The 24275-nt window shown below is 43.0% G+C and overlaps 1 protein-coding gene across 13 annotated transcripts in view; it reads left to right on the top strand.

Moving 5' to 3' along the window:
* Positions 1 to 24275, top strand: part of USP54 (ubiquitin specific peptidase 54) — a 533711-nt gene that overhangs the window by 464169 nt on the left and 45267 nt on the right. For 12 of the 13 annotated variants that reach the window (XM_029608960.1, XM_029608959.1, XM_029608954.1 and 9 more), the window contains one exon: positions 8094 to 9496. In XM_029608960.1, coding sequence (XP_029464820.1) covers positions 8094 to 9496 — 1403 coding nt within the window. Of the gene's footprint in view, positions 1 to 8093; positions 9497 to 24275 lie in introns of those variants that run through there. The other variant, XM_029608966.1, reaches the window with a different exon arrangement.

Genomic DNA, 24275 nt, shown 5'->3' with positions numbered 1-24275 from the left:
TATAACATAGCAAACAAGAGATAACTCTTGCCAGGGAAAAGGATCAGTAATTTGACAATATATTGACATGGTGCATTGCTAAGATTGTCCCTGGGGCATTCTTCACCCAATAGGAAAGCCAGAGAAGTTTGGGGAATTCCACTGGCATAGTGATATTCATGGGCAAGGTTTGGGTTTGATGGGAGCCACTTATGTACCCAATTGCCCTGATTTTCTGAGAAACAGTGGGCTTGGAGAGGGCCTCTTCTCTTCTTTATTTAGTAAGAGATATGGCACCCATATGGTGGTCATTGGAGCAGTAGCAACTCCCATGTCTGCACACACTGATCCAGTTGTATTAGGATATATTAAAAGTTCTTCACAAGTTCTTGTAGGAACAGAATTCACTTTAACACTACTCATATAACAGAGGTTGGGTACAAAATAATATGCTGTTGTCTGCCAGAATGCTCACTTGTTTCATTTTACAGATCTGGGATCAAACCAATCACAGTGTTTAAAAATATCAGTTAAACACTGTTGGTTCAGTTTTCAAAGATCCGTTGAATGGATAAGATAACCAGTTTTTAGTTGCCTCTGTTTTGCCTGGCTAAATTTGGTTGCCCTGTGAATATAGTCAATCTGTTGGGGGAAATTTAATGGAGGAAAAATTTCAAAGCCATTTAATGCAGGTAAATCGCGATTTATCCTTGTAAATTGGTTGTCTGAAAATTTCCTTGCCTCTGCATGGCTAAAAGCACGCTTGCTGTTCTACAAGGTGTGCACTGTTAAGCCTCGTACAAGGTGAGTTTCCGCGGGTGCATTTAGGTGGAGGGAGGAAAGTAAAGCATGGAGATTGCATTTTCAACTCTGCGTGCATTATTGTCCATGGAGAAGCACCTACACATGCCTTGTACCCACAGTGAGTTTCAAAGGGGGAAGTATGCACCTACTTTCTCTTTGAAACTTGATGTAAAGTCCGCAAGTAAAACATACCCAGTGACTTTGCCTCAAAGCATAGTCTGAAAATTGTCTCCTAAAAGCAGAGGTCTAGTCAGCTAACTCCTGAAGCTAGCCAGTTAAAGCTTTTAAAATCTACGGGCATGTAAATTTGCAGATAGATTTTAAAAGTCTAGACTCAGTCTAGTCTGACTCTGGATTGAGTTTTATTGCCTACAAAAGCACATATAGCGGTCGATATTCAAAGGCTTTGTTTGGGTAACTTTTGGAGTTACCCAGACAAAACCGAGAATTGATAATTTCCCCCTCCCACACTCTGTTCCCCAGCTAATTCATTACCCGCACAAAATTTAGCCGGATAAAACAAGGCAGTGATGGAGGTGTTCTGGGGGTATGTTTACATTTTAGCTCTGATATTCACTGCTAGTCATAAGAGCATAAGACTATTTATTTATTTATTTATCTATCTATCACTTTTATATACCGAGGTTCAGGTAACAAAGTTACTAATCACTTTGGTTTACATTCCAACAATAACTATGACAGAATATTGTCTTACAATGAACAGGGTAAATAAAACTTGGATACAAAGAACTTGGTAAACAATGTGTATTTTAGAGGGGAGACTAGCCATTCTGGGTCAGACCAAGCCATTCTGGGTCAGTCCATCAAGCCCAGTATCGTATTTCCAACAATGGCCAAGCCAGGTCACAAGGACCTGACAGGATCCCAAGGGGTAGATAGATTCCAAGCTGCTTATCCCATCTAATGTCAGGTGGGTAAGTCCAGTCGGGGAAAAATGTCTGTCCTAGTGTTACCCGGATATATTCAACATAACACTTCTCCCAGGACAAGCAGGATGGTAGTCCTCACAGATGGGTGACATCATCAGATAGAACCCTGTCACGGAACACCTTTGTCAAAGTTTCTAGAACTTTGACTGGCAAACTGAGCATGCCCATCATGCCACCAACCCCGTGACCACACAGGGTCCCCCTTCAGTCTCCTTTTTTCTGCGGAGCTGTTGCCTCGCGGTTTGTGGAGCTCTGTTTTAAAACTTTTTCCTCACGGAATAATTTGACGTTTTTTCGTCCATTTTTCCCCACCTCAGGGTACCCCATCGCAAATCTATCCTCTGGCATCCGGTAGGTGTTTTTTCGCGTTGTTGCGGTCTGTTCCCGAGCACCTACCTCGCAGTGGCCAACGGCCACCAACCGCACGCCACTCCTTTTTTCGATGGCGACCGGTTTTAGGAAGTTCCCTGAGTGTCCACGGACTATGTCCATCACGAACCCACTCAACGTCTGCGTCCTGTGTCTTGGGCCTTCCCAAGACATCCGTCAGTGTCCCAGCTGTGCTCAGATGACCCCCAAAAGCTGGCACGCCCGCCTGGACAAGATGGAGCACTTGTTTGGTTCCAACCAATTGGCACCATTGACTCTGGAACCAGGTATGTCGAGTCATGGGGATCAATCTGACTCGACACCTTTGCTTTCAATGCCCCACTGCGATGATCAGGGGATGGGAGATCACCCGGCATCAGGTCATTCGAAGACTTCTGCATAGTCTTCCTCAGCGCCAGAGAAGGACAGGGCTGAGCACCGTTGGAAGAATTGACACCAGCACCAAAGGTTGTCACCGTTTGGTGCTGGCACCGACACTGGAGCAGCATCGTCCTCGGCCGAATCCCCCTCTGAAGAGATCCTGAGGAGAGGAGGCCCCATCCTCCTCCGGACCCGGGAGCCCAGGGTGTTTCCCACCAATATCCGTGCTGGGCCACCAAGCCTCCGCGGACCCCCTTGGACGTTCCAGAGATGCCCAGCCTGCCTCCTACTCCAGGGTCAGTCTTGTCCGCACCCTCGTTCAGAGAGGAGTTGGACCGTGTGGTTCAACAGGCAGTGCTAAATGCCCTATAGGGTCTCCAGCTGCCACCGACGCCTGCCCCCCTATTAACATAGGAACCAGCGCTCTCCATGTTGACGCCTCTGCTGGAAAGGCTGGACGTGCTGCTCGGTGCTTTGCTGATGCAGCCTGTGCCGGCAGGCCCCCCAGTGCCCTGTCCACCACCGGTGCCTTCCCCCATCTCGATCCCGGGTTCCTCGGAGAAGGAAGATGCAGCTCTTCGCCCATCTCCACGGACGGTACTGCTGATGCCGAATCCTGTCCCTGAGCCATCGGGCCTCCTGGTCCATCACAGGTCCCGGTGTCTTCGATGCTGGCGCCACCTCTCTCGGTTCCACCTCACCGACCATTGGTGCCTGCGCCCCATACTCTGGGTTTTGGCCTCCCTCCTCGACCCAGACAGTTTACTGGTGAGGAGGAAGCTCCTTGTGACCCATGGTAAGACGCCTCCGAGCATTCCTCATAGGTCTCCAAGGACCTTATGTCGGAGCCTTCTCTGCCAGAAGAAAGATGGCGCTCGCCTCCAGAGGACCTATCCTTCGCGAGTTTTGTCCAGGCGATGGCAGAGACCATTCCCTTCCAGCTTTTAACTGAAGAGGATGCCCGTCACAAAATGTTGGAGGTCCTCCAATTTGTGGACGGTCCTGAGGAGGTAATGGCAGTCCCGGTGCATGAGGTTTTCCTGGATCTCCTTCATCAGAACACTCAGGTTCTGTGGCTCCGGTCAGTAGAAAGATGGATGCCACTTATTTAGTACAACAGCCTCTAGGCTTTCAGAAGAGCCAGTTGCCACACCAGTCGGTGATAGTCAAATCAGCCCAGAAAAAGGCCAAGAGGACCCGCCCTCACTCCTCTGCCCCTCCAGGAAAGGACCTGTATAACAGCGGGCCGGACGGAGGTTACCAGCATCTGGATTGTATGTCTAACGACTGTCGTCTGGACGAAGACTGTTAGAGTATACATGTTAAATCTTTGGTTTGGTTTTCCTCAAAGGGGAGGAAAATACTACTGAAGGTATGTTATTTGGATAGTTTCACTTTTTTTTGTTTTCGTGTATGCAGGCTGTCTTAGTCTCGTCACTTGATGCCCCGTAATCACCGTTCCCTGTAACGGAGTTTCAGCGCCAGGAGTGTTGCTGGTGTGAATTTCGTAAAGGTAAGAAACAATTCGCTTTCTCATAAGGGCGAATAGATTCTCTGGGTAGAAGAGTTTTCCAGTGATCCATGCTTATCGCTCGCATAGCGGCATACCAGTTGTACATGAACCAGTACAACCGAAACCTCTGGAAACAGTTCCAGGAGTTCACAGAGACCCTACCACTACAATTTCAGGAGGGCCTAGAATCCATCCTCCAGAAAGGACTGGAAGCTGGGAAACACAAGGTGAGAGCGGCCTATGAGGTTTTTGACACGGCATCAAGGGTCTCAGTGGCAGGCATTAGTGCCAGACGCTGGGCCCGACTAAAAGCATACGACCTTCGCCCGGAGGTTCAAGACAAACTGGCCGACCTCCCCTGTACAGAAGAAAACCTGTTTGGGGACAAAATCCGGGACCCTATGTCAATTGTCTACTACCACCTCTCATCCCTCTTCGGCGACCCGTAGATGTCCATGTACGGATTCCAGAAAGCAGTTTTACAGGCAGCGGAGATACTATCTTCTGGCCTCCTGTGCTCATCCAGCTCAGTCCACCTAAAGAGGCCACTCTTGCCAACAAAAAGCACCTAGGGCTCAGCCAGGCCCCCCCAGCCAAGCCCTGCAGCGGGCTTTTGACTGGCACACAGAGAGCAGAAACCTATTCCCTTTGCCCACACCGTCCAATCCACCTGTGGGGGGTCATCTCTGCCTATTTGTGCACAACTGGTCCCCAATTACCACCAGCTGCTGGTTATTGTCCATTGTAGCACAAGGTTACCGCCTGAATCTTCTCAGTGTTCCTCCAGACTCCCCACCATCTCTGGCATGGAGCCTCATAGAATACACACCGACCTTCGAGTTAGAACTCCTGCTACGATCCAGAGCCGTGGAATTGGTTCCCCGGGGGTCAGCGGGGACGAGGATTCTATTCCCGGTATTTTCTCATTCCAAAGAATAGGCAGCCTCCGTCCCATTTTCGATCTCCAGGCCTTAAACAAGTTCCTCCGGAGAGAGGGGTTCAAAATGGTGGCCTTGACCATGGATGCCTCCAACCTAGGCTGGGGGGGGCACATGTCAACGGCTTCACACGCAAGGGTTGTGGTCGAAAGTTGAGGCGAGGTGCCAGATAAACTTCCTGGAACTCCGGGAGATTTGATATGCACTCTATGCATTCCAGGACTGCCTGTCCAACAAGGTCATCTTGATCCAGACAGACAACCAAGTGGCCATATGGTACGTGAACAAACAGGGGGGCACAGGCTCTTATCTCCTCTATCAAGAGGCGGCACAGATTTGGGCCTGGGCTCTGTCACGTTCCATGCTCCTGCAGATATTCTAACTGGCAAGGACTGAGAATGTGGGGGCAGACCGCCTCAGTCAGACATTCCACCCCCAAGAGTGGTCCCTAAACCCCCCTCGGTGGCGGACATGATCTTCCGCCGGTGAAGTCAGCTGGACATGGATCTCTTTGCGTCCTCGCAGAACCACAAGGTGGATAGTTTCTTCTCCCTGCACAGGGAAAGACAGAGACCAGCCATGGATGCCTTCGCCCACTCCTGGAGTGCGGGTCTCCGTATGCATACCCTCCGATTCTGCTAATAGGCAAGACTCTCGTGAAGCTGCAACAGGACCGAGGCTCATGATCCTCATAGTCCCGCATTGGCCATGTCAGGTCTGGTTTCCGATACTCCGCAACCTGTCTGTCCAGGAGCCCATTCGCCTGCGCACCTCGCCCGATCTCATCACGCAGGATCTGGGCAGGCTACGCCATCCGAACCTCTGTTCGTTATCCCTAACAGCCTGGATGTTGAAAGGCTTGTACTACAGACCCTCAACCTGTCGGACAGTGCCCCACAAGTCCTGGTAGCTTCACGTAAGCCTTCCATGTAGAAGTCCTACCAAGCAAAGTGGAGGAGATTCTTGTCCTGGTGCACAGAGGAGGGTCTTGACCCTTTCACTTGCCCCACTTCTAGGCTTTTGGACTACTTCTGGTGCCTTTCGGAGTCTGGTTCCTGCCTAAGGTGGTGACTGACTTTCACCTGAATCAGTCCATCATGTTGCCCACCTTTTTCCCAAGACCACACTCTCATCCAGGTGAGTGGGCTCTGTATGCCTTGGACTGCAAGCATGCTCTCAACTTTTATTTAGAGCGCACCGTAACTCACAGGCAGTCCACCCAATTCTTTGTCTCCTTTGACAAAAATAGACTTGGAGTTGCAGTGTGCAAGCAGACCCTGTCTAATTGGTTGGCGGACTTTATTGCTTTCTGCTACCTGCAAGCAGGCCTTCCGCTCGAGGGCCAAGTGAAAGCGCACTCAGCGAGGGCCATGGCAGCGTCTGTAGCACACTTCCAGGCAGTCCCTTTTGCCAAAATCTGCAAGGCCACGACATGGAGTTCCCTCCACACGTTCACAGCCCATTACTCTCTGGTCGACAGGACAGAGTCTTTGGCCAGTCTGTCCTAAGTAACCTATTTCCAGTGTGAGAACCCCTCTCCCTATCTAGGGCCCAGTATGAGGTTCATACTGCCCCTGTTGTTGCCAACAGCTCCCCTGTTCTGCCTGTGGCACGTTATTGGGTGCTTGTTGGTTTGGGTGTTCCGGGGGCAGCCTGCAGCTTTGTATTCACCCATCTGTGAGGACTACCATCCTGCTTGTCCTGGGAGAAAGCAGAGTTGCTTACCTGTAACAGGTGTTCTCCCAGGACAGCAGGATATTAGTCCTCACAAAACCCGCCCGCCACCCCACAGAGTTGGGTTCACCTGCGTTTTGTTGTTTTATTTTTCGCTCTTATTTTCTCTGCTTTGAAACGAGACAGAAGAAGGACCCCATGTGGCCACGGGGTTGGTGGCATGCTAGGCATGCTCAGTGTGCCAGTCAAAGTTCTAGAAACTTTGACAAAAGTGTTCCGTGACAGGGCTCCATCTGATGATGTCACCCATCTGTGAGGACTAACCTCCTGATGTCCTGGGAGAACACCTGTTACAAGTAAGCAACTCTGCTTTATCCAAGTATGTTCCATTGAATATCCAAGTAAAGTTATCTAGGTAACTTTTCCTTACACTGGCCCGTTGAATATCGACCTCATAAAGCCTTATTCAGTGAAGAGAATTCATATGGAACCCATCTACTTTGTGTCATTTGAAGATCTGAATACAGTCTCTTTACATCCCACATGTAAGTGTTCCACAGATGAGCAGGAGGGCTTGAACACTGCTCTCAAAGGACTATATTTTATCTTTATTTAAATTAATTGCCTATAATCCTAGGTGATGTACAGAAGGAAAACGAGCATAAAATCAGTACAAATACAATCCAAAACAATAATTACAAGACATAGAAAATACCAGACTATCAAAGACCATCCAAGGGCTTAATAAAATGCCTGTCTGAATAGCCAAGGACTTTCACTATAGGCACAAAATAAGAAAAGCTTTTTAGCAAATATGGCTTTAATATTTCAAACTAATATATGTAACTGTAAAACTTGCACCTCTCCAGGGAAAGATTCATGTATAGTACAAGACATGAACAAAACACTAAATACACAATGAGAACTCCATTCTTGAAGTATGTTGGTTTTTTCACAGAGCCATCTAGTTAGTTCTGACCATTGGGTCAAGTAATACTGCATTTCACTTCTGTATTATATCAAGAAATATGTGCATTTGTACATAGAAAATGTATTTCTCATATCTTTCTAGCTTCCCCATGTTTAAGAAATATGGATCTATGTTAGGATGCCAGATAATCTGATGCTCACTTAGGAAAATATACAAAATAAATCTTAGTCCAGTCACTCTCTCTTCTGTGCTAGGGCCCATATTGTTTTCTGAGATTAGCCCCTTTATTAGATTCTTACTGGTATAGTACAATGGTTTCAATGTATAACATTTTCTACTGTAATACTTTTCTTATAAGAACTTTAGTTTAAAAAATCCCAGTATGGGCTGATTTCTAAATATAAGTCAAGTTAGAACAATATTCATAATAACAGAAGATTATTATCTGGTCCCAGTGTTTTCTTGTAAGAGGAATTCACTGGAATGATACTAGACAAATGTCTTTAAATCTCCTGGCTAACATATTGTCATGTACATGTGCTTTATAATTGCAGTGAACAGACTGGCCCGGTCCAAGTTCTGAAAAGCCGGGAAGTACTTCCAGAGTCAAACACAGAAACAGACTTTGGGTCCAGATCGTTCTTCCACCCACCTGCTTCCTGCCATGAGTTGTTCTTGTCATCATACCTTGAGTCTTCCTCCCTGTCAGCTCATGAACAGAGCCCAAGACCCAGACCGTTGCCCAACTTCCCAACTGTTAATTTTGATGTCCAGTCTCTTTCTACTGCTTCCCATGGGCAAGGGTTAAGGTTGGAAAGTGGTACCAGCTGTGAACTGGAGTTTGACAACAGTAACAAGCAGAAGGAAATTTCTGAAATGGCACCTACTCCAGCACCACCAAATAACAAATCAGATGGTTATAAGTCTGAGACTTTGCCTACACTTACATTTCCCTGGGTACGTCGAATGCCACCTACACTCTCTCCAGACAAAGGCAGCAACACCCAGGGCATCAAATCGCCAAGCATTCCAGCACAGTCCACCACTGATAATGCTAAGACTTATATTCCTATAGGCCCTACTACTTCTTCTTTATCTTCACAGTTCTCTCAAAATCCTTCTGCACTGGCAGCAAATAGGTTCATTAGAGCTAATAGTGATGAGACTTTACTTCACACAACAGTTGAGTTTGGCAGTACAGAGTTCTTCAAATCTGAGACTCCCAAGAGTAAGGGGTTAGTGCGCTCCCTGGCAGAACAGTTTCAGAGACTGCATGGCATCTCTCCAAAGAGAAGTACCGATGGAGTAGCATGTACTGCTTCAGCGGTTCCAGAGGAAAAGTCCCCAATCAAGCAAACAAAGGAATCATTTATGAATTTATCACGCTCAGACCCGAGACCACTAGCCCCTCAAATTCAGAAAAATAGAACCAGATCCTCTGAAAAGCTATATCCAGCTCAAAATATTCAGGATGGATTTATTTCTTCTGATAACGTTAGTGCCCATCAATCTATGTCCCGGAGTCCTGACTTGTATGTTGAAGAGTTTCATGGTGGAGTTGGACAGAACATTGTGGATGCATCACTTAGCCAGGGGGGGCTAGGCCATCCAGTGGGCACAAGGCAGATGGATAGTGGTAGTACAATTACTGGGAGTACTTCTGTACCCATGGATCATTGGGTAGACAACACTACAAGGTATTACAGTTCTCAGCTCGATTATAAGAATGAAGAGTTGCATCCTGGGACTGTGAGAAATATGTTACCCCCTGATCATAGATCTTACCAAGGTGCTCTTGAAAAGGGTCAAATAGAGTTGCACCCACAATGGAATCAGGACACTGAGCAGGAGATCTCAGAGCTGGAATCTCTGTATCATGCAAGTCTTCAGGTTTCTCAGAGCAGCAGGAATGTACTGGGGAGGCCTGAAAATGGTCAACTGCCATATGGCACAACAGGTAAGGATTCTGTTGCTTCTTCTATTTTTATTCAGAGTCAGATCATCAATGTTAAAAGACAGCCTGAAGGTGGAGCTGCTTTGATATAGAATTGTACCATCTACTCCAAAATCTGTTAATTGATATTAAGGAGATCCATTATCCAGTACAAATGCAAATGTGCATGTATACAAGTGATATTGATAGATAGATATATTGTATATGTGTGTATGGATACAAACACAAGTTTTTAAATTTGAAATCACAACTTTAGACATGGAATAACAGATGAGTGCTCAAAACTAAACCATAGGTATTAGGCACAGCAGGATATATATTGCTGTTGTGCATTTCCCTATTTCAGAATTAACTGCCATCTACCATATAAATGGGCTTGGAGCAGCTCTCTACTGCGCAAATGCGCAGTAGAGAGCACGTCGGTCAGAGGGGAGCCCAGCGGACTTGGAAACGGCAAGGAGGAGCAGCAGCGGCGGCAGCACAGGAGGTCTCCGGGGGGTCTTGCGCGGGGAGAAGCAGCAGCGGCGGCACAGACACAGACATGGGAGGTCGCCAGGAGTCTCTCTCTCGCGCGCGCCTCATCACCGAGCGTCGGGCGGGCCAGCAATGAGCCCGGTGGAGAGGCGCGCGCGAGAGAGAGACCCCCGGAGACATCCCATGGAGCAGTGGCGGCGGTATCTAAGTGTCAGGCGGGCCAGAGAGAAGAAGAAAGAGTGGAGGAGGGCTGAGGGAGAGGGAAGGGGTTGTGGAGGAGGTGGGAGGGGAAGGAAGAGGATATAAGTGGGGAGGATAAAGTTGTGGAATACAGAAAAAGGGAGTGGAGGAGGGCTGAGGGAGAGGGAAGGGGTTGAGGTGGGAGGGGAAGGAAAGGAAAGGGAAGATGAGAAGGGATGGAAGGAAGAGGATGTAAGTGGGAAGGGTAAAGTGGAGTAGAGAAAAAGAGGGAGTGGGGGAGGGAGAGGGGAGAAGGAAGGAAAGGGAAAGTGAGAGGGTAAGGGAAGGGAAAAAGGAAGAGGATATGACTGAACAAGTGGGAAGGGTAAGAAGTTATGGAGAAGAGAAAAAAGAGTGGAGGAGAGCTGGGAGAAGGAAGGGGTTGTAGATGAGATGAGAGAGGGTGGAAGGAAAAAGGAAGTTGTGGAGAACAGAGCGGCTCTAACCGTGCCGGTCTGACCGATGGAATCTCGCCCGTTTTAACGGGCTTAACGGCTAGTTTAATATATAAAATTATACAACAGCAAGACTCTCAGAATATTAGGACTTTTTCCCAGGTACTATGAATCTGACTGCCATTCATCCCACCACTGAATCCATCAGGAAACTGCTGTAGCTTGAAGTAACTTGTTGCCTTTAAAATGTGTTTGTGATGATAAAGACAAAAAGTGGTAGAAGGAAATCTTTATTTTGGATAGCCTGAACTCTTATGACCGAACGTACAATTGTTAATGAGATTTGAGTCTTAAGATATCATACCTGTGATAATAGTTATTTTATCAAGGATATGCATCTGCGGATAAGAATATTCCATTAAAAAAAGAATCATATTCCCTACTATATTGAAATAATGTCCATAGAGCTCTCTCCATCCAGGGCCACAACACTTTTTCACATATACTTTAGTACCTTATACCTGGTTTACAATATTCTCCTCTTTTTGTTACAATATTTAGAACTAAGACCTATTAAAGAAGACCCCTACTTAGTATGAATGGTTGTGAGATTTGGGCAATGTTCTCTCAACCTAGCTTGATGGACCCTCTACCTGGGTAACATCAAGCTAGGTGGAGAGAACATTGCCCAAATCTCATCTTGGAGTGAGTTTCCTCACTCCGAAGGTCATCAAATCTTCACAAGAGACCACTGTTCTGTTCGTACATCTCACTTTGAATGTCAGAGTGGCCCCCTAACCTCCTACTCTAATACCTAAACCTCACCTCGAGTTACTAGGTGGGCCTACCATAGGGATACAAATACCTATCTAGGGAGATGACATTATGGCCAGGCTTGCACTCTCTTTCTCTCTCTCTCTCTCATGCAGGAAATACAACAGGTCTGACACCTATTGTGCAATTTGCACTAACTTAGCTCTTCACATAGGTAATTAGCACAAATTGCAATCAACTGAATATTTGTATAAACCATGCCCCTTTTGCTCTCGCATGCGGTACTTACCCTTTTTGATAAATCTAGTCCTTAGCTTCTTCTAGGTTCCTCATCTTCTTCCTCTTCTGTTCCTATTTGCTTTGCCGTTTTATCTTGCTGTTCTCATGGCTCTCTTCCTTCTTTCCTGATCCTTCTAAACGACCATGGTCTTCTGATGAAATACTAGTTATTACAAATCCTGGACATGCTATTTAGAAATTCCTAATCTAAAGCCAATCAATACAGCAAACACTTTAAAACTAGAACATATAATCTACAGCTAGTTAGCACACAGAACATTATCATTCAAAGAAATGTCACCATGATTTGGTGTAGAAGGAGGGGGAAACTAATTTAGAAACAAAACAAATTGTTTTTATTAAAGGATTTTTCCTCAGCATTCAGCAAGTCTGACGCTTGAGCCAGGCAATTATAACATGACAAAGCACCGCTATGAATTTCCCTTTGAAAATGAATTTCCAGTCCCATGGGTGCAAAGTAGCAACAAAGGAAAGACAAAAAGTTAATCAGAAGATGAAAAACTGTTAGAGAAGAGTGGTGGCACCAGAATAATACGAAGTAAAAAAAAAAACAAAAAACAAATACTGACAATAATTAATATTTAATAAAAGGTGAAATCAAACCAGACATAAAAAGCTAAACACAAAACAAATGTACATAAACCAAAAAATAATAAAGGAGCTCTAAAAACCCAACATGACTGTTTTTCAGCAATTCATACTTTCATCAGAGGTTTAAACCTATGAGCATTAAAAATACAGGAAAACATCAGGCAATGTAAATATAAAAATCTAAGAAGATGGGAGACAGTACATAAATCTGATAAAGAACATTTTAATCAGATTATTTATTGTCATATATATCTTCTATTTTAATATTTGTATTTCCTGATGTTTTTCTATAAATATTTTAATGTTCATAGATTTAATCCCTGATACAGTTATGTTGGGATTTTAGAGCTCCTTTATCATTTTTTGGTTTATGTAATATTTTTGTTTTTTTCACCATTTATTAAATATTAATTATTATTGTGTTTGTATATTCATACTTTTTGTTGTTCTGATGCCACCATTTTTCTCCCAACAGATTTTTATGGGTGCAAAGTACTTGCAGGACTACAAGCTCCACAGGCAGTATCAAAATTGCCCTCGTTATTTAAATGAAGTTACTGCTATAGAAAAGGTCCAATCTTTGATACTGTGAAAGCATTTCTCAGCTTCCAGTTAATTCTTGTAATATTGTACAACATCGCTCATTGCTGAAGTTCGCAGGAATGATTGCTTCTATCAAACTTAAAAATATTTGCTCAGCATTTTCATACACAGTGACACCATCAAAAGCAGTCAATTTATATAACATTTTATTTAGCTCATAGCTTTCCACGTACATCCTCAAAATGAGTTGCCACAAAGTATAAATTCATATCATCAATAGATCATAGTTATCATTAGATCATAAATAAGTAAAATACTAGCTGACACCTGGTGACAATTCCCAGAGGCCCCTATTCACACCTTTCCTGCCCATCCTGACCCCAGCATGCTCTGATCCCCCTCTTCAGCCTGATCACCGCATACTCTAGCCCTCTTCCCTAGACTGAGCCCAGAACTCTATTCTTCCCAGTCCTGCATCCACCCCAGCACAATCTAACGACCTCTCCAACTTGCTCCAGCACAGTCAGACACTCTTAACAGCTAGAGCCCAGAACTATCTCTTCCCACCCCCAACCCAACTCCAGCACACTCCTTCCCTCTGCCTGCCCTGGCATACTCCGAGCTCCATCCACAGTCTGCTCCCAGAACTCTCTTTCCCACTCCTCCACCTCTAGCCAGCCCTTGCACACTCCAAACCCCTCCACAGCCTAGCTCTAGCATAATTTGAGTTTCTGAAAGTCGTATAACTTGGAATTCATGCGAGCATGCATAAATTCTGAATCCTAGACCAGTCCTTGTGCATGGGATTTCTCCTTCCTTTTGCTGTTGGAGACAGCAGGCACACCTCTTCTATGACCTCACTGCAGGCTATAAGGGAGGTATGATCCTAGGTAATTGCCAGTAGTCTTCTGCCAGAACAATATGACAAACATCAAACCCTCTTAAAAACATTTTGGCTCCTGACTAGGGTTCTTAAGGCCAGTCCCTGGGAGAAGAATAGAGATGAGAGAAAGGAGTCATCCCTTGATAGCAGTGTTCTTACTTGTGGATCAATTTTCCCAGGCATGTCCTGGACTGGTCTAGCAGGACTCAAGGAAAGTAAATTATCTGGGAAGAACACATTTCACCTTCCTTTTTCTTCCTGCTAGACCAGTCCTTACATTAATGGGAGTTACTTAAACTGGCCCTAGGCTAAGAGGGAAGAAGACAGGGCTACTTTAAGGACTTCTGTCCCACAGGCAGGATCTGCCTTGGCTTGTAAATCTAGTCTATAATACCTTGTGAAGAAGATGCTTAAGTGGCCACTTTACAGAATTTCTCCAGGGAAGCTGAGAATGCCTGTACCCACAAAGATGCTAGTGCGTGGATTGCTGTCAGAACTTACCTGTCTATGAGCAGATATGCCAAAGAGATTGTTTTCTTAACCCATCTAGCCAGTGTAGCTTTGTAGGCTGTCTCTCCCTATCGGGAGCCACCGAAAAATATAAACAGCTTGTCTATCTTTCTAAAAGGGTTTGTCATCTTTAGGTACTTCAGGAGTATACAGTGCACCTCTAGTAAATGTAGGCTATTATCTCTTCTCCCCCCCCCCCCCCCCGATACTTGCTGCTTCTGAAAGCTGGGAAGGACACCAGTTGATTTAAGTGAAATGGGAGCATAACCCTGGGCTAAAAGGATTGCACTGGCAAAAAGGTGACCAAGTTTGGAGAAAAAAACAAGGGTCTCTGTATGAGAGAGCTTGGAGCTACATGATGCATCTGGTGGAGCAGATAGCTACCAAAAAGGTGGTTTTCAAAGACAGATCCTTCAAGGGTCCCTGGTTTGCTGGTTCAAAGGAGGACTTCACTAAGGCCCTTAGGACAAGATTGAAATCCCACTGAGGGATTAATGGCCTAAAGTGGGATCAAATATGCTTTATCCCCTTTAGAAAATATAGAAACATGATGGCAGAAAAAAAAGTAAGGACTATCTAGTCTTCCCATTCCCATCACTCTCTCAGAGATCCCCTGTATTTATCCCATGTTTTCTTGAATTCAGTTACTGTTTTTATTTCTATCACCACCTCTGGAAAGCTGTTCCATGCATTTACTATCCTCTTTATAAAGAAATATTTCCTAAGGTTACTCCTGAGCTTTCACCCTCAACCCATGACTCCACGTTTTATAGCCTCCTTTCCGTTGAAATAGTCTCACTTCCTATGGGAGATATTTAATGTCTCTATCATATAGCCCCATTGTAGATCTTCAAATTTGTCCCCATAAGCTTTAGAACGAAGACCACTGACCTTTTTAGTAACCACTCTCTGGACTGACTTCCATCAATTTATATCCTTTTGAAGATGCGATTTCTAGAATTGTTCACAGTATAAAAAATGGGATCTTACCAGTGACCTATACAGGAGCAATATCATATATATCTGATGTGTTATACCAGGATGCTTTTTAATTAGGACCCTGTAGCAGGATATGGACGCTACTTGTACCTTCAGAGACTTATGAGCTAATCTTTTGCCCAGGTCTCTTTGCAGAAAATCTAAGATTTGTGAGATGTCTTATCTCCGGGGGAATACTGTTCTTGCAACAAAACTCCTCGAACATTCACCAGATCCTAATATAGGATAGCGATATAGAGGTCTTATGCGCCTTTAGCATGGTACTCCCTTCCCACTTAGGTGTACCCTTTCAAGGGCCAGGCCATAAGAGAGAATGGAGGCAGATCTTCTATTGATCCTGGTCCTTCCTACAGTAGGCCTTTCTCCCTGGGTAAGTATAGAGGTGTTCTGGCCAGCAACTTTTTAGGTCTGTATACCAAGCTCTCCCTGTCAACTGAAAAACAGGCTGTTAATACAAACAAAAAACACACCTTGAAATATCTGTATGTCAATACCAGAAGTCTAAGAAGTAAGATGGAAGTTAGTGTATAGCAGTGAATGATGAATTAGACTTAATTAGCATCTCAGAGACATGACGGAAGGAGGATAACCAATGGGATAGTGTCATACCAGGGTACAAATTATATCGCAAATGATAGGAAGGAGCAACTTGGTGGGAGGGTGGCGCCTTATATCCAGGATGGCATAAAGTCCAACAGGATAAGGATCATCCAAGAGACTAAGGGGTAGATTTTCAAAGGGGTACGCACGTACCCCCTGAAAACCTACCCCAAACCCCCCCTGCGCGCGCCGAGCCTATTTTGCATAGGCTTGGCAGCGCGCGCAAGCCCCGGGACGCACGTAAGTCCCAGGGCGTGCATGGAGAGGCGTGCCGGGGACGTGGTGGTCGTGACGCGGTGTTTCGGGGGCATGGCGCGGGTGACGTGACGTTTCGGGGGCGGCGCCATGGTCGTGGTTTCGGCCCGGGGGCGTTCCGGGGGTGTGGCCGTGCCCTCCGGAACAGCCCCTGGGTCGGGTGATGGCACGCCAGCAGCCCGCTGGCGCGCGCAGATTTACGTCTGCCTCTATTGAAATCCCGCGTACTCTTGTTCGTGCCTGGTGCGCGAACAAAAGTACACGCTCGCACAAAATTATAAAATCTACCCCTAAATGCACAATAGAATCTTTATGGGTAGAAATCCCATGTGTGTCAGGGAAGAGTACAGTGATGAGATGGATGATGAAATGCTAAGAGAAATAGGGAAGCTAACCAAATTTGTAGTGCAGTAATAAAAAAAATTATCCCGATATTGACTGGGTAAATGTAACATCATGACATGTTAGAGATATAAAGTTCCTAGATGAAATAAATTATAGCTTTATGGAGCAATTGACTGGAAGGAGGACAATAAGTAAATCACGGCTCTAGCACTAAACTTTCAAATGGGCAACTTTGATAAAATGAGAAAAATAGAAAAAAACTGAAAGATGCAGCTGTAAAATTTAAGTATGTACAACAGCATGGACATTGTTAAAAAAAAATATCTTCTTAGAAGCACAGTCCAGATGTATTCCACACATTAAGAAAGGTGTAAGGAAGGACAAACAATTGCTGGTGTGGTTAAAAGGTGAGGTGAAAGAGGCTATTTTAGCCAAAAGATCTTCCTTCAAAAATTGGAAGAAGGATCCATCTGAAGAAAATAGCAAAAAGCATAAGCATTGGCAAGTTAAATGTAAAAGATTAATAAGACAGGCTAAAAGAGAATTTGAAAAGAAATTGGCCATAGAGGCAAAACTCATAATAAAAACTTTTTAAAATATATTCGAAACATGAAGCATATGAGGGAGTTGGTGGGACTGTTAGATGATCGAGGGGTTAAAGGATTACTTAGGGAAGATAAGGCCAAAGTGGAAAGACTGAATTAATTCTTTGCTTCGGTGTTTACTGAGGAGGATATTGGAGAGATACCAGTTCCAGAGACGGTTTTCAAGGGTAACGATTCAGATGACCTGACCCAAAATACTGTGAACCTGGAAGATATAGTAGGCCAGATTGACAAACTGAAGAGTAGCAAATCATCCCAGATTTCTGAAATAACTCAAAAATGAAATTTCAGACTTATTACAAGTAAAATGTAAACTGTCATTAAAATCATCTTTGTACCTGAAGACTGAAAGGTGGCCAATACAACTGCAATATATAAAATGGGCTCCAGAGGTGATCTGGGAAACTATAGACTGGTAAAAATTCAGTGCTGGGAAAAATTGTGGAAACTATTTTAAAGAATGCAATCACAGAACTTATATAAAGTCATGATTTAATGGGACACGGCCAGCATGGATTTACCCAAGGGAAGTCTTGCCTCACAAATCTGCTACTTTTTTTTGAAGGGGTCAATAAGCATGTGGATAAAAGTGAACCAGTAAATGTGGTGTATTTGATTTTCAGAAGGGGTTTGACAAAATCCCTTTTGAGAAACTTCCAAGAAAACTAAAAAATCATGGGTTAGGAGGAGATGTTCTTTTGTGGATTGCAAACTGGTTAAAAGATAGGAAACAGAGAGTAGGATTAAATGGTCTGTTTTCATTACAGAAAAGGTAAACAGTGGAATGCCTCAATGATCTGAACTTGGGCTGGTGCTTTTTAATATATTTATAAATGATCTGGAAAGTCATACTAGGAGTGAGGTAATCAAATTTGCAGCGGATACAACATTATTCAGAGTTGTTAAATCACAATCAGATTGTGATAAATTGCAAGAGGACCTTGTAAAGATGGAAGATTGGGCGTCCATAGGGCCAATGAAAGTTAATGTTGATAACTGCAAAGTGATACATATAGGGAAAAATAATCCATGCTGTAGCTATATGATGATAGGTTCCATTTTAGGAGTTACCACCCAGGTAAAAGATCTGGGTGTCCTAGTTGATATTACATTGAAATTGTCAGTTGAGTATGCTGTGGCAGTCAAAAAAGCACACAGTGTTAGGAATTATTTGGAAGGGAATGGCAAATAAAACAGGATGTCATAATGACTCTATCACTCAATGGTTAGTCTGCCCGTTGAATACTGTGTGTAATTCTAGTTGCCGCAGCTCAAAAAATATATAGTTGCACTGGAGAAAGTACAGAGAAGGATGACTAAAATGATAAAAGGCATGGAACGGCACCCCTGTGAGGAAAGGCTAAAGAGGTTAGAGCTGTGGAACTTGAAGAGACGGCTGACGGGAGATATGATAAAGGTCTCCAAAATCATGAAAGGACTTAAATAGGTAAATATGAAACACTAGGGGGCACTCCATGAAGTTAGCAAGTAGCACATTTAAAACAAATTAGAAAAAATTCTTTTTCACTCAATGCACAATTAAACTCTGGAATTTGTTGCCAGAGGATGTGGTTAAGGCAGCTAGTATAGCTGGGTTTAAAAAAGGATTGTATAAGTTCCTGGAGGATATGTCCATAAACTGCTATTATTAGGGAATAGCCACTGCTTGTTACTGGCAATTGGTAGCTTGGGATTTATTTAACTTTTGGGTATGTGCCAGGTACTTGTGACTTGGGTTGACCACTGCTGGAAACAGGATACTGGGCTTGAGGGACCCTTAGTCTGACCCAGTATGGCATATCTTATCTTCTTATGGCCAGTCTGTTGAGGGATGATCTTCTGTCCTTTTTATTATCCTGCCTATGAGGGACCACATTGGGAAGACGTACAGCAGCCTGTGTCTTGGCAGTCTGATTAAGGCATCTAGTCCGCTGAATCCTGCCTCTGGTTGAAGAATATGTCTGCTTTGGCATTCACTCAAGTTGCTATTAAGTCTGCATCCTGTTGAATCCTTCTTTTTACTATCCTTTGGAAAGCCTCCTGGCTCATTTCTCATTCCCCCAGGTGTATTCCATTTCCACTGAGAAAGTTGGCCTGGAAATTCTCCTTTCACACAGTGTGGGATGCTGAGAGAAGGAACATGTTTATCTTGCCCACTTGGATAGCTGGGCTGTTTCTTCAGGCAGCATGCTTGTTCGTATATGCCATTGCTGTGGCATTGTCTGACAGAACTCTGTCTGCCTTCCCTCTTATTAGAGGGAGGAAGTGCTTCAGTGCCAATCTGATGGCCCTTGTATCTAGTCTGTTTATTGATATAATACAAAAATCCCTATCTCAACAGATAAAAACTATCACATTCATACTCTTTCATTCATCCACACCAATTAAAAAATTACATTCAATTAACATTTACATTCTTATCTAACAATGTATATGTCTATATTTAATTATTTAAACATATAAATATATATAGCCAAAATTGTATTAATTATCATATTCCAAAAATATTTACTCAAAAAGATCAGCGTCGTCCTCTCAATTTGCCAAGCTTATAACTATGTATATCACCAAATTCACATATATTATATCCCCAAATTCAATGCGTTGTTATTTCAAAAGAATCAACTTCATCCTCCCCTCTTATACTGTCCAACAAAGATCTCTGTTTCACCCTCTCCTATTAGGGCTTCTTCAGGGGCTACTGATCGATATTTTGTAGAAAATACTCCACTGCGATGATACTCTCCAAAAACTCATCCTACAATTATTAAAACATATAATACCTAATCAATATCTCTTACCAATGCATTCACTGTAAATACTTTCATATCAGTATATCTATTCTATTTATCAACTCACCATTTCATATGCAATTGTTATTCATAACTCCATCTACCGATACATATATTCTCATTTCAACACCGTATCTCGAATATACCCAGTCTCAAATAAGCTTCATCTCATTAATTTCTGAATTTGTCATTAATCTACAACCAAAAAACCACATTATAAACTGGTTTAAACATAACCTTTACTCAGAGCACATACCTCATAGAACTCTGCCATGTACACGTTACTCACGTATTTTCAAAAATGACGTCCATTCTAGCCGTCTGTTACACGTTAGCTAACCGCCTATACTGCTTTCCTTTTATATGACCGTCTCAATGAGTAATAACTCGAACCTACCTCCACGTGTACCTCCTCTCAGAATCATCTCCAACCCACTATCATACACAGATTTATCAAATACTGATTTTTAACACTGGAACCAAATTCACGTGTACATCTAAAACCCTTCAATCAAAATATGCAACTTACACTTACCACAATTATATCTTACTTATTGTGAAGGTAATGACCATCATACAAGGACATATGTCATTTTGTGTGGGAACACATTCCAAACCATGCCAGTATTTAATCATAGGTCATTTGGTTTTGATTTTTTTCATTATGCTTATATATCCATCACCAAATAAAAATTGTTTCACAGTGATATTTTTAAAGAATACAAAAATTGATTTTTAGATGTGAAAATTAGAACAAAGTCCACTACTTAGCTTAATTTCCTGCCAAGTTAGTAAGAGTGGTACTTGTTTTTATATATTTTACGCTGAATTTCCTTCCCAAACTGCGAGATTAGCAGAGTTTTTACAGATGCCCAGACCATCGCTCGACACTACACCCGGCACAGTCCGTGTTTCGGAGTGCTATACTTCGTCAAGGGGCGATTATATTCTTCTATCGAAATAGTACAAAAATTATCAGAAAGATTATTTATCCAATTCTAACATTGTGAAAGCACAGTAAATGTAGACTTACTACAGCAGAACCATTTCTTCAGCTTGTGAGTGTCATGTACCGGTTACGTTAACCAGAAGTCAGGCTACGTAAAGGTATTTAAAGCGCCTACGTGTCAATCAATCAGTCCATGTTTCAAATAATTGAATACCATTCAATTGTTAGATTTAAATCAGCTAGATGCATTGAATTCAATCTAAATATCCATTGTTGTTCTTTTAAATTTAATATAAGTTGTGGATCTCCCCCCCCCCCCCCCCCCCCCCACTATTTATAAAAATGTTGTCAATAACCCTCCACTTGAGATCCATAAATTTATGAGATTTTTCTAAACAATAAGCTATAATTGGCGCTTGTAATTTATCTGTAGTAAGGCAACTACGATGTTCAATGAGTCGTGTCCCTATAGATCTTTTTGTATGTCCAATATAATACTTGTCACAGGGACATATTATAAGGTAGATCACATGCGTAGTAGTGCAATCAGAATATGATTGGGCTATATGGTTGGTGCCAAAGAGATCTTGCCAAGATGGTCCAGATAAAGGCAACTGACACATGGTACATTTGTGACACGACCAATGGCCAGGTGGACGGTCTGCTTCTTGAGTCACTGTAGTAGAAAGATAAGAATGTACCAAAATGTCTCGACACTTCTAACTATCAAATATTACCACAAGATCCCAGTGAACATTTATGCCAAGAAATTAAAAGAATAGTTGAGGAGGCACAGGAGATAGGATTTATATCCTCAAAGGAAAGTACATATTTGGTTAATAATGCATATGAAATTCCAACCATATACATGGGCCCGAAGATTTACAAAGATTCATTACATCCACCCAGTAGACCTATCGTTACGACGATAGCGTCTCTTTTAGAAACTTTGTCAGTTTTTTTGACCTTTTTTTTACAGCCACTTATTCCTTCAATACCATCATATATTAAAGATACAAAACATATGCTCACAAAATTGTCTTCCATTATTGACGTTGAACACATGTTCTTGGTCACCCTTGACATATGTGTGTTATACCCAAGCATTCCGCATGAACAAGCTCTCATCATTATTGAAAAAGCTTTAGAATCCTGACTATGCCCCCATCGAGTTCCCACAACTTTTTTATTACAACTAGCTACTTTGGCATTGAGTGAGAACTATTTCTTTTTTTTTTTTTTCAATTTATTCTTTATTCAATTTCTTAATACATTTTCAATGAAAAAGAAATAACAGGAAACATTTTGGAAAACAAACCATAAACTTTTACAAATCAATTAAGGAAATTTTTTCATTTTATATTTTACCAACTTTTAAGTCCACAAGCAGGGAAGCCAATATAAGAAAAAAGAAAACTTAGGAAATTTCAAACATTTTGAAAATTAGGGCCATTTTACCATTTTGACCTATTACATTATCCATTAAAGCTGTTACATTCCCTCATCCACCCTTATCTAGAAGAAAAACTTCCAAATGTGCAGGGTCAAGAAAGACAAACTTATTCTTTTGATAAATGATAATACATTTGCAAGGAAATTTGAGAAAGAAGGTGGCTCCAAGAGAAACCACCCTCTGTCTCATTATTAGGAATTGTTTCCTTCTTGACTGCGTAGCCCTTGAGACGTCCGGAAACACCTGTACTATTTGGCCACAGAATTTAAAGCCTCTATTTTTAAAATATTTTTGCATAACCATATTTTTCTCTTGCTCCAACCCAAAAGCCACAATCAAAGTGGCTCTTGTTTGGATATCATCCTCAGATGTCTCCAAAAAAGATGTTAAGTTTGGACTTTGTGCAGTTAATGGATCTATACCCCCTACAGGTTCTTCCCCTGCTCTTTTCATATTGGAGATATAATATATCTTAGAGATCAGTAAATCATTTGAAATACCCAAAATTTCTTTAGTATATTTCTTAAACAGTTCTTGTGCTGACAATAGCCTTGTGAGGGGAAAGTTTAAGAACCGTAAGTTTTTATTTCTCAAACTGTTCTCTAAACTTTCAATTTGTTTATACATTATCAAAGTATCTTTTATAAATGTTGCGCCATTTGTCTGCAAGGATGTAATTTGTGCTGTTGAGGCAGACCCAACTTGTTCCAGCTGTTCAATGCGATTTCCATAGTCCTTCAGCGTTTCCTTGGTCTGGGCAAAGAAATTTGTGGATTGGGTCATAGATAGAGAGAGATTCCTCTCTATCTTAGTAACAGCTCTCCATACATCTAGGAGAGTAATATTATCTGGGTCCGGTACTGGAGGCGTCGACATATCAATTGTATGTCTTGCTGTAATATTCCCACCTTCCACAGTAACAACAGGACCCAGCTCAGTTGGTCCATTCTTACTTTCCTTAGTAGATCTTAATTCAATCAGACTAGGGGGGGTAGTAACATCACTAACCCCTTCTCTGACTGATGGTATGTTGGATAGTTGGTCTGGGGGGGGACTAGCTGTCGCACCCGACGAAAAGGAAATATCGGACACGACTTCCCTCGAAGTCTGACTCACCCTTCTCGCAAGATGAAAATCCATAGGGCCCTTTACTTCTTTTGATACCGGTGTAGATGCAGCCTGCTTCATTTTTCTTTTTTTCCCCATCCGTTCAGGTTTAATATGGATGGCAATCGAGCACTTTTCTTCCCCAGGGGCGCGCCCCTTTGGCGCGCGGCTTCGGCTGCGCGCCGGCGGCTGCGCGCCGCTGCGTCTAGATTTAAATAGTCGCAGGAGTCCCTCCCTGATGACGTCGGGGGGGAAGGCGGAAGTCGGCTCGGTATCCCAGGCTCAGTCCCTTGTGCCCCTCTCCACTCGGGCAGCTCCTCACGTCAAGGCTTCCCTACTATTTCATTTTTTATGACAACTACTACATGCAGATACATGGTACAGCCATGGGGGCTACCATGGCACCGGGTTTAGCCAATCTGTATATGGCCCATTTTGAGGCACAATTTTTACATTCATCATCAAATTTTAGTTAAGTATGATACTGGTCTAGATACATCGATGACATCTTTATGTGGAATGGAGATGAGTTGTCTTTACAACAATTTTTGTCATGGATTAATTCCTTGGATATTAATCTACATTTCTCTATGCAATACCATCGGAGTCATATCAATTTTTTAGATATACTCATTAAAAAGGAAATATTCTTACCACCAACCTCTTTAGGAAGCCAACTGACAAATGTATTGCTACAATTTTCTAGTTTCCATCCATATCATCTCAAAAAAAAGTTTACCTATCGGACAATTTCTTCGCCTACGTCGCCTATGTTTGAACAAAGTGGATTTTGAAAAGCAGGAAGAGGTTTTATTTTGGAGGCTACTACAGCGAAATTACCCATTTAAAATTATAAAACAAGCATATAAACGGGCTAAACACCTGGAACGACAGTGGCTGTTATTGGACAATACCAATAAATCCATTTCCACACCTCTTGTATGCACATCGCGTTACTCCACGAAAT

This window comes from Rhinatrema bivittatum, chromosome 7, assembly GCF_901001135.1.
Source record: "Rhinatrema bivittatum chromosome 7, aRhiBiv1.1, whole genome shotgun sequence".
NCBI classification, from domain to species: Eukaryota; Metazoa; Chordata; class Amphibia; order Gymnophiona; family Rhinatrematidae; genus Rhinatrema; species Rhinatrema bivittatum.
This window is presented reverse-complemented; position numbering and strand designations above follow the sequence as displayed.